The sequence below is a fragment of the Podarcis vaucheri genome (genome assembly GCF_965113315.1).
Source record: "Podarcis vaucheri genome assembly, chromosome: 6".
Classification (NCBI taxonomy): Eukaryota; Metazoa; Chordata; class Lepidosauria; order Squamata; family Lacertidae; genus Podarcis; species Podarcis vaucheri.
This window is the reverse complement of record NC_138764.1, coordinates 33,169,811-33,183,547: the sequence shown is the minus strand read 5'-3', so window position 1 is coordinate 33,183,547 and position 13,737 is coordinate 33,169,811. Positions and strand designations below refer to the sequence as shown.

At 44.2% G+C, this 13,737-nt stretch overlaps 1 protein-coding gene across 4 annotated transcripts in view; it reads left to right on the top strand.

Annotated features, from left to right (window-relative positions):
* The window catches only part of RPAP2 (RNA polymerase II associated protein 2), a 51,913-nt gene that overhangs the window by 7,722 nt on the left and 30,454 nt on the right, over positions 1 to 13,737 (top strand). For all 4 annotated transcript variants that reach the window (XR_014221014.1, XM_082227879.1, XM_082227877.1 and 1 more), the window contains exons 7-10: positions 1,718 to 1,753; positions 4,250 to 5,174; positions 5,994 to 6,088; positions 6,299 to 6,379. Coding sequence is in view for 3 of the 4 variants with exons in the window: in XM_082227879.1 (XP_082084005.1) it covers positions 1,718 to 1,753; positions 4,250 to 5,174; positions 5,994 to 6,088; positions 6,299 to 6,379 (1,137 nt within the window). In the remaining variant the exon portion in view is untranslated. The remainder of the gene's footprint in view (positions 1 to 1,717; positions 1,754 to 4,249; positions 5,175 to 5,993; positions 6,089 to 6,298; positions 6,380 to 13,737) is intronic.

The window sequence follows — 13,737 nt, the reverse complement described above, 5'->3', positions numbered from 1 at the left end:
CCCCCAGGATCTGCCTCCTGTTGTGAGCATTAGGTCTGCTCCTTCCAGCTCTGCTTGATCAGGCCCCATCTCAAATCTATCTGTCTTTTTAAAGGCAGGATTACCTTGCCTAATCTTATTAGAGCAGCTGTCCTAATTTTAGCAACAATACCAAAGGGGACTGTGATTCAGTCTTTGGAAACAGGACACTTGCCTAATAGACTCTTAGAGTAGACCTAGTCAACCTAGGAGGTAGGAAAGGAATCTGACTAGGCTAAAGAGAAAAATTGTGACTTGCAAATTACCAGGTTGCCACTGGGTGTCACCATCTCACTATTCGGAGGCAAAATGCCACAGAAATACAGCAAAAAAACCACCACCTTATTAAAGGCCAGTTCCAGGTAACACATGTGGATATTGATTAAAAAATCAGAACCAATAATCTATTACTAGGTATCAGTCCTGAATAGATTATTTCTAAATTCCAGAAGTTGGAAGAACATTTTCTTTTTGTGCTTTCAGACCAAAAAAGTAAAACCTCACTTGAATTGCATGAAGTTATTCTGAGATAAGTGCAGTATCCAAAAGTATGTTGCTGCGAGGCTTTCTTTTTCCCCCCATTTAAATGATGCCAGCTTTAGAAACCTGCCCACCTCCCACCCAATAGCGATGCTAAACACATTGCAAAAAAATCATTGCCAACACATATAGTCCTTGATCCAGGAATAGTTGCACCCAAAAAGGTTTTTCTAAAGACAAAATAACATGGAGATGAAGACAACTCCTGACATATCACAAAGTCATATCAGAAAGAGCTGCTGAGCACCAGTTTTAGGTATTTTTATGATACTTTAAGGATTTCCCCCCAAAAATACTTTGTAAGAGCACATTTTCACCTGGAACTGCATTGTTTTTCCATGGCCTTTGGAATTGCCTCCAGCATAATGCTGCCCCATCGCCATCAGGTCCAAATTGAGCAGTTGGAATGGATGCAAAGAACATTTCCGGCTGGGATTGTTTTCTCCTGATACATTCTGAGCCAGTAGCAGACAGCAGGATGGGGTGATGGTCAATACCGTATTAGTTCCATTCCCAGTGAGTTTGCACCTTGCTGACCGGCCCCTTGGCCCTCCCACTCTTCTTCCAGAAAACGGCAGCAGTGACCCCCCTGCCTGGAGGTCAGATAAGTGCTGCTACCCTGCTCCGTCATCTGTTACCATTCTTAGCCCAACTATTTGAAGATTCAAGTTTTAGTCTTAAACATGCATAACTGAGGAGTAAGCACCAGTGAAAGCAGCGGGACTTACTTCTGAGTAAACATGCCTAGGACTGTGCTGTATGGTTTTCAAACTTATCCCGATGCTTCCTATTCATGTGGCTTTAGGCATGTAAACTTGCAGGTCAGAATTGACCATTAGCAGTGGTTCTCCTCTCCCCAAATTATTGGATCTGCTTAGGTGGGTTAATGTTGTTTACCAGCCTGGATAGCTCAGTTGGTTAGAGCTCTGTGCTGATAATGCCAAGGTGGCAGGTTTGATCCCCATATGGAGACAGCTGCCTATTCCTGCATTGCAGGCGGTTGGACTTAGATGATCCTCAGGGTCCCTTCCAACTCTACAGGTCTATGATAAACCTTTTAAATCATTGCCAGACTACTCTAGCTGTAAACCCCAGTTCTCGACTCATTGCTCAGAATCAATTTAATTTCTAAACTGCACTTTGTTTTTTGTTTTCCAAGGCCACCAGACATTGAATTGCTGAAGGATGGGGAAAGGTACGGTAGAAGTGGTGGTTTCATTTATGTATCCACAATCTGGTTGAAAGAAGTCTTTGATTTCCTGTTCTCTTCTGTCACACGGCCACGGCTCTTGCCGGCCTCCAGAAAGAGCTGTTTGCCTTGATTGTTTCCCTCTTTTGTGATGGCGAAGGGTCTGTTTGATCTGTATGATTTACAGCTGCCCCTAGTGCTGCGGCACAATCGGACCTGTTGAAACATGACACAAGCACAGTGTTTGCTCTCGGGCCCGAAGCATCGGTGTTTTGTATGTGACTTTCTTTGTAACTGAAATGAGACCAATTATATGTGCCGAAAGCTTGTTTACATCTTCAGGTAAAATGTCAAATGGGCAGATCCTCTGGTTTTGTATTCATTTAAAAAGAGAGAGAAAGCTTTGGCCGGATCTGCAATCTGTGGTGGGTTTTGTGTGTGCGTGTTTCAATGGCTTTATTTTGCTTGGTTTCTAGTGGTCCGTACTTCGTCTGCATCTAGATCTGAATGCAATTTCGCAGCAGTTGCTCTTCTAGTATATCACGGGGGGGCAGGGAGGATCTGTGTCATGCTTGTTGTCGTAGAAATCATTAGGATCTATTTATTTGGTGTTTTTTTTAAATCCCTTTCTTTACAAATCCAGAAATTATGAAACTGGTGTTTCTCAAAGGTCCAGTTGCTTAGGTACACTTTATCCCCATGCGCAAAATTACTTTATTGGCCTGAATGTAAGATGCACCCACAAATAAGCCACATCTTTAAAATTCAAGGCTTATTTACAGGTGCGACCTGCCTCCCGGCTGTACCTCCCTGAACAGGGGGCGGGGGGACACCTGGCCGACGCTTGGTGCCCTGCTCCCCAAGCTGACACTGGCACTCAGTTTCGAGCGCACTGGGTGCGCGCCTCCCGGCACTCCTGGCACTACCTCCCCAAGCTGGCACCGGCAGCCCCCTGTTCAGGGCAGTAGTGCCAGGAGGCGGGCACGCAGCATTCGATTCTGAATATAAGCTGCAATTTAGCTTTTCACAGTCAGAAGGGGGCGGGGAGTGTGGCTTATATTCAGGCCAATCCAGTACTTGAGAGAGAACGCCTGCCTCCACATCAGCCTGCCCCTTGGCAGAAAGCATCAATCATCTGGGGCTCTTCTCTGGGTGACGCTGCCGTCAAAAGTGAGGCAGGTGGCAGCTAGGGAGAGAGAGGCCCCATCTGCAGGATGCATTTAAAGCAGTAACATACCACTTTAAACAGCAATGGCTTCCTCCAAAGGATCCTGGGAACTGTAGTTCGTTAAGTCTGGAGAGTTGTTAGGAAACACTAAAACTGCGATTCCCACAGTGGTTTAATTATCCCTCTTTCTTTCCAGGGAACTCTGGGACTTGCAGCTCTATGACTGTGTCTCCTAACAACTCTCAGTTCCCCTAGCAAACTACAGTTCCCAGGATTCTCTGGGGGAAGCCATGACTATTAAAAATGGCACAGTGGTGCTTCTCAGGGTTGTGGGTTTGAGCCCCACATTGGGTAGAAGATTCCTGCATTGCAAGAGGTCCCTTTCAGCTCTACAATTTTATGATTCTGTGAAAAGTGTAGTATAGATAATGGCACAGAGAGAGAGAGCCTTCTCAGCGGTGGTACTTGATGTAACTCCCTCCCTAGGAAAGCACACTTGTCACGAATGTGAAGACTTTCCCTCTCTTCAGATCTCTAGTTAATACACATGCTTGTTGGTTGGTTTGTTGTTAATTTATGGCAGGCATAGGCAAACTCAGCCCTCCGGAGGTTTTGGGACTACAACTCCCATGATCCCTAGCTAACAGGACCAGTGGGCAGGGATGATGGGAACTGTAGGCCCAAAACATCTGGAGGGCCGAGTTTGCCTATGCCTGATTTATGGCTTGCCCTTTACATACATGTCTCAAGACATACAGTGGTACCTCGGGTTAAGTACTTAATTTGTTCCGGAGATCCATTCTTAACCTGAAACTGTTCTTAACCTGAAGCACCACTTTAGCTAATGGGGCCTCCCGCTGCCGCCGCGCTGCCGGAGCACAATTTCTGTTCTCATCCTGAAGCAAAGTTCTTAACCCGAGGTACTATTTCTGGGATAACGGAGTCTGTAACCTGAAGCATATGTAACCTGAAGCGTATGTAACCCGAGGTACCACTGTACCATAAAAACAGCTAAAATAGTGACAAGAACAAATTTAAAAACATGAAGATGGGTTTAAAATCAATGCAAAACGAACACCTAAGGCAGAAACCTTTTCACTCAGCTGGAAAAGCCTGTTGAAACAAACAAACAAAAATAATGAATCAATTATTTGCAGAAAATGGGTGCCTTCCATATCTCTACAGGATGCTCTTCCGTAGAACGGGGGCAGCCACGCTGAAAGTTGCTGTGATGCTTTTATAGCTGCCAGATTCTCCTCTCACTTATTTTATCCTTTTTTGTTTTGTCAATGTGTTTTTATATTTGTTTGCTTCCCCACCCCCACCCCCAACAGTGGCCACTCTGGGAAGGAAGTGAAATTAGTCAATGAAGCAATCAACACTTTAGACATTGAAAACCCTCTCCCAGCAGCGACCCAGGACGACTCCAGCATAGACAGTGAGAGCAGCAGTGAGGCCGAACAAGAATTTGTCTCCTCCGTTCTGCAAGAGAAGAGTGTACGTCCATTGCCCAGGAAGGGTATTCTCAAAGAGAAGTGCATGCGGAGAGCGCAACCCAAACCTAGCAATTCAGACGCCTCCGTTGATGATGCCGCAGAGCAGTTAAGTCGGTGCAAATTAGACACTCAAGGAAAAGAACATGTTCTGGATAGCTCTCGGATTAAAGGAGCTCCTGTTTCTCTATCCAGTCCTACTGTCCAGCTCTCTGAAGGCTTTGGCGATAGCTCCAGCGGCTCGCAAGTAGTTTTCCTGGGTGTGAGCCCCAAAGGAGCAGAACTATTTAAAAGGTTGCTTGCCAAATCGAAACAGACTGAGAAGCCCACCTCAGAAGGCCTAGCCAATCCCCTCACTGCCAAATGTAGCTTGCTAGAAGGGCTGAGGCAGACCTTTATCGAATGGAGGACTGAGGAGACGGTGAAGCTCCTCTATGGCAGCTCCGCCGCAGCCACCTATGCCCCACAGCCCTCTCCAGCAGCTGGCCATGAGGAAGAGGAGGAGCTTGACGAGGATGACTTGGAGAGTGACAACGAACCTAACAAAGCCGCTTCTGAGAGAGGCACCCAGAACCCTCTGAGCCAGCCGTTGCCTTTCAAGGCCTCGAGTCCAGCAGCGAAACCTGTACCCAGTTACGAGAAACTGAAAGAAGAGACCTCGCAGTTAGAGTTAAAAGTGCAGGAATTTTACAGAGGAAACTTCACCTTAGGCGAAGAAGATCTGGGAACCCTGTCAAGAGGGGAGCAGCATCACAGCAATGACAATGTAAGTATCTTGCTAGAGAAGTAGGCTGGTTACAGACATGCACACACCCCCTCCAAAAAAAAAGCAGTCTTTTTGTAAACCTTGGTTTATGGAAGAACTCTGTGCATCAAAGCCGAATAATAAGAATACCGTATTTACTCGAATGTAATGCACACCTTTGTTTGGCCAAAATATGCCGTGAAAATTAGGGCACACATTAGATTTGATGGCGTGTTTACAGATACTTTTTTGAATTTTGAGGTTTTGAAAATTGAGGTGTGCGTTAGATTCATGTAAATACGACAATAATAATGCAGATGTAACAATGAAGGTAAAAGATTAGGAGCAGTGCCTTGGGTGCTTGCCTGCCTCCTGTCTGTTCACGCACGGTCCTGCATCCTCACGTGCAAATTCCAAACCACCCCCTGCTTCCCTTTTTGGAACTGAAAATGGTCCACATTACAAGTTTTTGCCAACTGTAGCTAGTATCCAATGAAGTCTGATGCTAGCGAGACCAGTGGGGATGATGGGAATTGTAGCCCGAAAACAGCCAGAGACTCAAGTTTGGGAAGCCCTGCTCTGAATCAGTATAAGGCAGCTTCCTATGTTAAACGTTAGTTTTTCTAGCTTTGCATTGTCTGCATTGACTGGTAGAGGCTGTCTGGGGTTTCAGGCAGAGATTTTCCCAGCCCTACCTGGGGAAGGTGGGGGTTGAATCCGGGACCTTTGGCATGCAAAGCAGATGATCTACCACTGAGCGAGGGCCCTCCAGTGCAGTTTTAAAAATATGTTTTATGTCACCCCCTCCTCCAAAAAAAATACTTTTCTTGTGCCCTGTAGGGTGATCATCAGCGGCCCCCTGCCCTCCCGCTTGTAGATTCTAAAGCTCAACAGCAGATCCGGACACGGATTGTCCTCGAAAAGCTGCGAAAAGTGTAAGTACCTCATTCACACCTGCTGTTCAGACACCCAGAAGGGAGCCATTTGTTGAATTGGGAGAATCACTTAAGGGGTGAGACTAAATTGCGAGCGTCGGCTAAAGTCCAGCAAAGCTAAAGAGAGGTTTTTTTTATTAGCCATTCATGACCAGCGTTCTCAAGGGAGTACATTCGCTAATAAATGGCCTGATTTTGCTTTCTTTCCAGTTTGCCTGCTGTTTTGGGCCCTCTTCGGATTCCTCTTGGGGATGTTTACAGTGAACTTAAAGTTCTCGTTAAGACGTTCAGGTAAGCAGAGAAGACTCTCAGAGCTGACTGCTGAGATAGCTCGGTCGGTAGAACATGAGACTCCTAATCTCTGGGTTGTGGGTTCGAGGCACGGATTGCGTGGGGTTGGGCTAGATGACCCTTGTGGTCCCAACTTTATGATTCTTAAGTGGCACCAGTGAGTGGCAAGCTACGATCCCGTATTGTGAGAACATGGATAAAGAATTGGAGTCCTAAAGTTGTAATGATACTTGTGGGTCATTGTGTCCATCCAGGTTTCCTAAAGCAGGGTGGCTGGAGGCTAAATCCAGCTCCTATGTATTCAAAAGCATGCTTATTTTACCTAGCATGCACATCTGAAATAATAGTGAATTTGTAGTGTAAAATCTGGCATCTTGCCCGTAATCTGATATCTTTACTCAGAATTTTCTTATTTTTGTTTCGCATGTTAAAACCAAGCTTCTAGTCCTGGGTTTCAAAGGTTTAGCAAATTGTGTTGGCTTTGTTATTGTTGCTTCAAGGGTTCAGGAAGTGGGAGTTCTATATTGGTCTTCATATTCACAATCTGTTCTTACCAAAGCAATGAAAAACCCCACCTTCTGCAAACTAAAGTAAGCAAATATGTACATCCATCAGAATATCACTGTGATCCTAAAAGTAATCTTGTCTGAATTCATTAGATTAAAGCTGCACATGAAGGCAGTTGCAGTTTGTATATTCTGATTGCAGAGTTTCTGGTGTTTACGTTTCGGAGATTTTTTTTAAGCACAAAAATAAAAGACTTCACTGTGAATTATGCTGAGTTTGCTGGCTTGGAAGGGACTCTCTCTCTCTCTCTCTGTGTGTGTGTGTGTGTGTGTGTGAGAGAGAGAGAGAGAGAGAGAGAGAGTGAGTGTCGGGGGAAAGGAAGAACACAACCTCATCATTTTTCATTCTTGAAAAATGATGCAACTGTTCCTTTTTAATTAAGTAGTAAGCCACCTATAGGGGTGCGGGTGGCTGTGGGTTAAACCACAGAGCCTAGGACTTGCGGATCAGAAGGTCGGCGGTTCGAATCCCCGCTACAGGGTGAACTCCGGTTGTTTGGTCCCTGCTCCTGCCAACCTAGCAGTTCAAAAGCACGTCAAAGTGCAAGTAGATAAATAGGTACCGCTGTGGTGGGAAGGTAAACGGCGTTTCAGTGCGCTGCTCTGGTTTGCAGAAGTGGGTTAGTCATGCTGGCCGCATGACCTGGAAGCTGTCTGCAGACAAACGCTGGCTCCCTCAGCTTATAGAGCAAAATGAGCGTGCAACCCCAGAGTCGGTCACGACTGGACCTAATGGTCAGGGGTCCCTTTACCTTAAGCCACCTATAACATGTTATGGTAGGTGAGTGAGAAATAAATGATAGCAATGAAATTGTTCAATCGCTTGTTTAGAGCTCACTGGTTATGAATGTAATCCATAGCCAGGCATCATGTTGTCAGAATGCAGAAAGCATGTATTCGGGTACATCTGGAATCTTCCCCAACTGTTCTGCATTTCTCTTTGCATCTTCTTCTGACGTTTTCACTTTTACGGTCTCCTCTTCAACCTATGACCCCTCTGCCTGCCCCACCTCTCTTGATGCCATTGGCTTAGCTGCCCTGATGTCATGGATCTGCTTAGGCCCTACACAGCTGTGTGGCAGGGAGGGAGTGCTTGGGAGGCCTTAGAAGTGAAATCCCAGGGGCCACATGATTGTTAGCTCTGCGTGCCATGAATTTTTGGGAGAGGCAAACCAAAATGGACATAAAATAATAAGTCTTAAAATATTTTTTAAAGTGTAGAAGATCATTAGGAGAGTGTATTTCTTCTCAGTGTATTTTGGTGACCTGTACACTTGATTATTTATTAGCTATGGGTTGTGATGGATTATGGTGGTTTGCGCTGATGAGGAAATTAAGGTCGCCTTTCCTTCGAAGGGAGGCAGAGAGAGGAAGGATCAACTTTAAGAGACATATTATTCCACCTTCAGTGACCTCATGCAATCTTAATGCTATCTTGCTTTCCTAACTGCCTTCTTTCATTCTGGAAACAAACCATTGTGCATTACAGTGGTGCCTCGCAAGACGAAATTAATCTGTTCCGCGAGTCTCTTCGTCTAGCGGATTTTTTCGTCTTGCGAAGCAACCCTATTAGCGGTTTAGCGGATTAGCACTATTAGCGGTTTAGCGGCTATTAAAGGCTTAGCGGCTAAAAGGCGCTTAGCGGCTTAGAAAAGGGGGGGAAGCGAAAAAAATCGCAAGACGTTTTCATCTTGCAAAGCAAGCCCATAGGGAAATTCGTCTTGCGAAGCGCATCGAAAAATAGAAAACCCTTTCGTCTAGCGGGTTTTTCGTCTTGTGAGACATTCGTCTTGCGGGGAACCACTGTATATCGGCACTAGTGGGTTTTTGTTTTTTGCTAACCATGGCTACCTTCTTTGCAACCATGGATTTGCAAAACACGGTCATAATGCAATGCTGCATTCATTTAGCTCCAGAAATTAAAGACGATAGGTAAAATTGTGCGTCAGGAGGAAGCCCAAGTCTGTGGCCTGTCAGATATTGTTGAACTACAACCCCCATCACCCCTGACCATTGGTCATGTTGGCTGGAGCTGAAGAGGGTTTGAGTCCAATAACAACTAGAGGGCATTCATGATGCCCAGCAATAATCCTTTGTAAAGACTAATTGTGACTAAAATTAAAACCATCGGCACTTGTCAGATGAAATTACATTAATTACAGCTTGGTATGTGGCTAAAAGGCAGTGTGGTAATAGCAAAGCAAGAATTAAAAGAATAATGGTGGTAAGACAGGTATTTCTTTTGTGTGTTTGAGTCTGAGAGAAGCCCTGCTCTAAAAATGCATGGTTCATTATGAAGGGGAATTTAGCTACAAAAACAAACAACCGCCACCCCCAACGACGGTTAAAAGAGCGTGTGGTGAACTGAGCAACAGCCATTTTCAGCTCCATTGGTTTTTAAAGGAGCGCGTGCCGTTCATCCTTGGCTGTGCACCATTTTATTCAATCTCCACTGCTGGGAAGTACACTAAAGAGTTCTCTGGAGACGTTTTAGGAACAGTTATAGTTCTTCCTAAGCAAAGTCCCTCAGTGCCTGTATGCTTTTGTTACGAAAGCTGAGATGTCAAATAATCTCCAGAGCCATCTGGGTCATTTTGTTGACGAGCGAAGAAGGGAGCAGCGGGGGGGGGGGAGGTGCGGAATAAAGAAGCCAAATGAGGAAGTTTGCAAGTGAGATAATAATAAAAATAAAAACAGTCCTCAATATTTCTTGACTCGTTTTTTGGACTCGGAATTTGCTGAGTGGAAGAAGAGTAGAGCTTTACGTCATGGCTGGGGAACCTGTAGCCCTTTAGATCAGAGCTTTCCAAACTGTGTCGCGACACGTTAAGTGTGTTGGCTGCAGTGTGTAGGTGTGTCGCACGAATGCTCCCCACGCTCTTCCCAGGGCTGGAAAGGGTTAGTTTAACCTCCAGCTTGTTAGTAAAACTGAATTACCGTGTCACGAAATGATGCAAAACTGAATTACTGTGTCGCGGCATGATGCATGTCCAAAAAAGTGTGTCACCAACATGAAAAATTTGGCAAGATCTGCTTTAGATGCTGCAAGACTTTAAAGCCCCATCATCCTTGACCATTGCTGGCCGAGGCAGAGAATTGTAGTCCAGGAACAGCTGCAGGCCAGTAGGTTCCCTGGCTCTGCTTTAGACCTTTTCAGCTGGCAGCTGGTTTTGCTAGTGCTCTACTTGGTCCAAGGCAAAAATCCAACCATGTTCACCTCTGAATGAATAGTCTTCGGCTTATTACATGCACTTTTACCTTACATGGTTTGGATGTTAACTATACAACCTTTAGAAGACATCTGAAGGCAGCCCTATATAGGGAAGTTTTTAATCTTTAATGTTTTCTTATGTTATTATATATGCTGGAAGCAAAGTGGCTGGGGGAACCCAGTCAGATGGGCGGAGTACAAATAATAAAATTATTATTATTATAAGTGAAACCACCATTGCTTCCAGCCTTGGTTAAACTTGCCACCTCCAACCAAATGTTTGTGGTGTGTTTCGTTTCCGGAGGGTTTGCATTTGAAAGGCACATGCATTTTGCCTGACATTTAGCAAAGCGATATGGGCTAATAACTTTTAAAAGATGAGAAATTCTATTTTCCACCCTATTGACTTGTGCCGCGCCGAGGCAAATAGTGTTAAGCCGGTAGAACTAGTGAACCATTTTTATATGGGACATGCTCTTGACTGTTTCCTGAAAGCTTTCTTTCTCTTCTGAGGCCTTGGCGTCGACGCACAGCTTGTCTCTGAAAGCGACTGCCCTTTCCCTGCTCCTCATTATTTAAGGCTTCACACCTGTAGGTTGCATGCTTCCTTCTTGAAGCGGCTCCTTCGCTACTGCTGTGCAGGTGAGAAACTTGCTCTGGGACAGGAGTTGGAGCTGACGGCTTCTGTCTTGAGGAACCCCGGCCTCTCCTCCCGTCTAGCCATGCAGCTGTCTCCGCCTTGCCTTGTTCTGCCGAGCGGATTGTTGGTGTCTCCGCTGTAAGGAGCATATTGATGGCAACAACTAGTGTTGAGACCTTGCCAATCAATACTGACATTGAATGAGAGTTAATTGACACAAATAACTGCATCTCTCCGTTTGTGTACGAGAATGATGCCTTCTTGAGCCTGTGATCAATAGTGCCTCCTTGTAGGGCACCGAAACAAAGCCGCGTTCTCTGCTGTTTGACAGAGCTCTCCCCAGTGATTTTTGGACCTGTCTCTTCCATTGTATCTCATCGGGGCCGATTAGCTGGAAGGTTACATATGAATTGCCTGTCAGAATGATTCTGTCAGGCCTTTCTTTGTAAGTGTTTAGCACTGTCATCAGCATAAAGTCCAGACCTTCAGCCTTTTGTCCCGTCTCTTATTTGCAAGTACACCTCGCTATGCATAGAGTGGGGCTTTTTCCATACTGCCACAAGCCCTTAAAAAATTTAAAATTTGTTAGAAGGATGCGGGAATGAAGTTACATGGTTTTAGTAGAAATGCAACAAAGAATTAAGTAAAAGTTGATTGATAATGGGTTAAATTGAAAAAAATCAAGGTTAGACTGTTAAGATAAATTATAGAGTAAAAATTGAGAAAGATGGGAAGAACTTGCTGAAATAGGGAATTGAACTAGAATACAAAAAAAAGGGAGGTGTGAGGAGGCCGATGAAACAAGTAAAGGAAAGGTAAAGATATGGAATACTGGATGTGTGTTTTAGTCTCTTTTTTGTTTTTGTTTTTTGCTGTATTGTTGTATGCTCTGTTATTGTTCTTTTTTATTGTTATTTTTTTCCTATCTTTTTTTCTGTAATTTTTAAACTCTTAATAAATATCATTAAAAATAAATAAATAAATAAATAAATAAATAATTTAAAATAAAAAAACCTCTTCCGAAGATGTTTTCCTGGAAGCAAATCCTACAGAGCAGTGTTAGAAACTCAGCTATATAAGCTAGCTGCCAAATGGCTCCTTAAACCAAGGTTACAGTTGTGAAAATGGAATGACTAGTTGCCATTTTGGGGCAAAGGATGGACTGGCTGTGATTGATTCTCAGTTAAACATCTGGCAATTGATCTAGGACTAGGTTAAGAGCTTTGAGAATTTTTAAAAAAGAAAAGTTGCTTGATCCAGAGACATTCCACATATATATTGGCCTATTCCGACCTCTCTTTCTTAATGGTGACTGCTCCTGCTCAGGCTGCACAGGAAGAGCAGTTTGGTTCCAGAAATTCATTCTGATTGCACAGGTAAAATAGAATTGATAGCATTCGACAAGATGGAGTATTAGTATGTGAAAACAGTCCAGATCCAGTGATCCCTAGGCATGCACTTCCAGATGGTGGAGATGTCAGGTGTCATCCTGGTACCCAGGCATCTTCACTTGGTCACAAGTAGTCAAACGCCAGGTGCAAAATGCGCCTGGCGCCTGGCTAATTTCAAACACTGCTATGGAGTTCAGTGGCGCTTCCTTCCTAGTCAGTTGCGCATCAGCTTTAATTAACATTAGATGATCTGCTTTGTATCTGATTAGGACCAGGATGCAAGAATCTCCTTAGCGGGGTGGGGGGGTTGAACTTAATTATCAATTAATGATAATTCTGTATGTTTTCCTAAAGATAATATGTGCCATCATTTTGTATGCCTTTTCCAAGATGATACTGGAAGTTTGTTTTCAGAGTACTTTTCCAAACTGAGTAGAAAAGAACCATGTGGGTGGCAGGGTAAGGGATGGAAAGAAAGGAAGAAGTAGTAAATTCCTGCATTGCAGGGGGTTGGACTAGATGACCCTTGTGGTCCCTTCCAACTCGTATGATTCTACGATTTTATGATTCTATGTTTTCAAAACATTGTCACTGAGTGCTACCATGAGCTTCTTTGAGAGAAGGGACAGTATTGTTGGCGTCCACCTGTCTCTAGAGACAATGGAGTGTGCCTCTGGGGGTGCTGTCAAACTGTGGCGTTCGTTACTTCCCTGGGGCGCAAGCCTGGGCCGTGTCAATGGAGATCCTGGACTGCCCAGATGACAGTCTTTGATGTGGTCCAAAGGAAAGCTAAGCAAGACGTTTGGCACCAGCCTGGCTGCAGGAGTCATCGGAAGGAGATATACAAGGTGTCATCCAACTATCTTAGGGACTCCACTCTGGATTTGTGTAGAATTTACTGCTTAGCCTTTTCTTTTTAATAATTTATTTTATTAACATCTAAAACACATACCTATACATTTACACAATACAGGTACACAACACACTACCTAATTTTAATAACATAAAACATACCTACATTACTCTATATAATACCTACCTATACTATACATATCAACATACCTACACACATACCCCATACGGACACTCACCAAGTGACTTGACTTCCAGCCGTTCTTGTTACGCTACTATGTTTTTCCAACTAGCTTAAACGCATTTCAGTATTTCTTTAATCTCTTCTTTTATCTTAATTCTGCTCTCCTTTCAAAAAGTGAAAGGAGTGGGCTATCTTTCAGGAATACATCAACATTTATGTGGAAAAAGTAGAATTTCTGACAGATACTGAGTGAATCCAGAAAATGATTTACTGCTTAGCCTTTTCTTCTCCCAAAGATATCCTGTAAGGTAGCGAAGGCTGAGTTCAATAAATCAGTAAAACCAGACACAGGTATGACTCTAAAGAGAGGAATTCTGGTGCTTTGTAAATGTTTATTGTGCTGTAATATTGGTCCTGCAGGAGTCAGTAGACCAGGGGTGGGTAACCTCAGGGCTAGGGGCCAGATGTGGTCCTCCAAAGCTTCTCTGTCCAACCCTTGAGATTTTCCCCATGC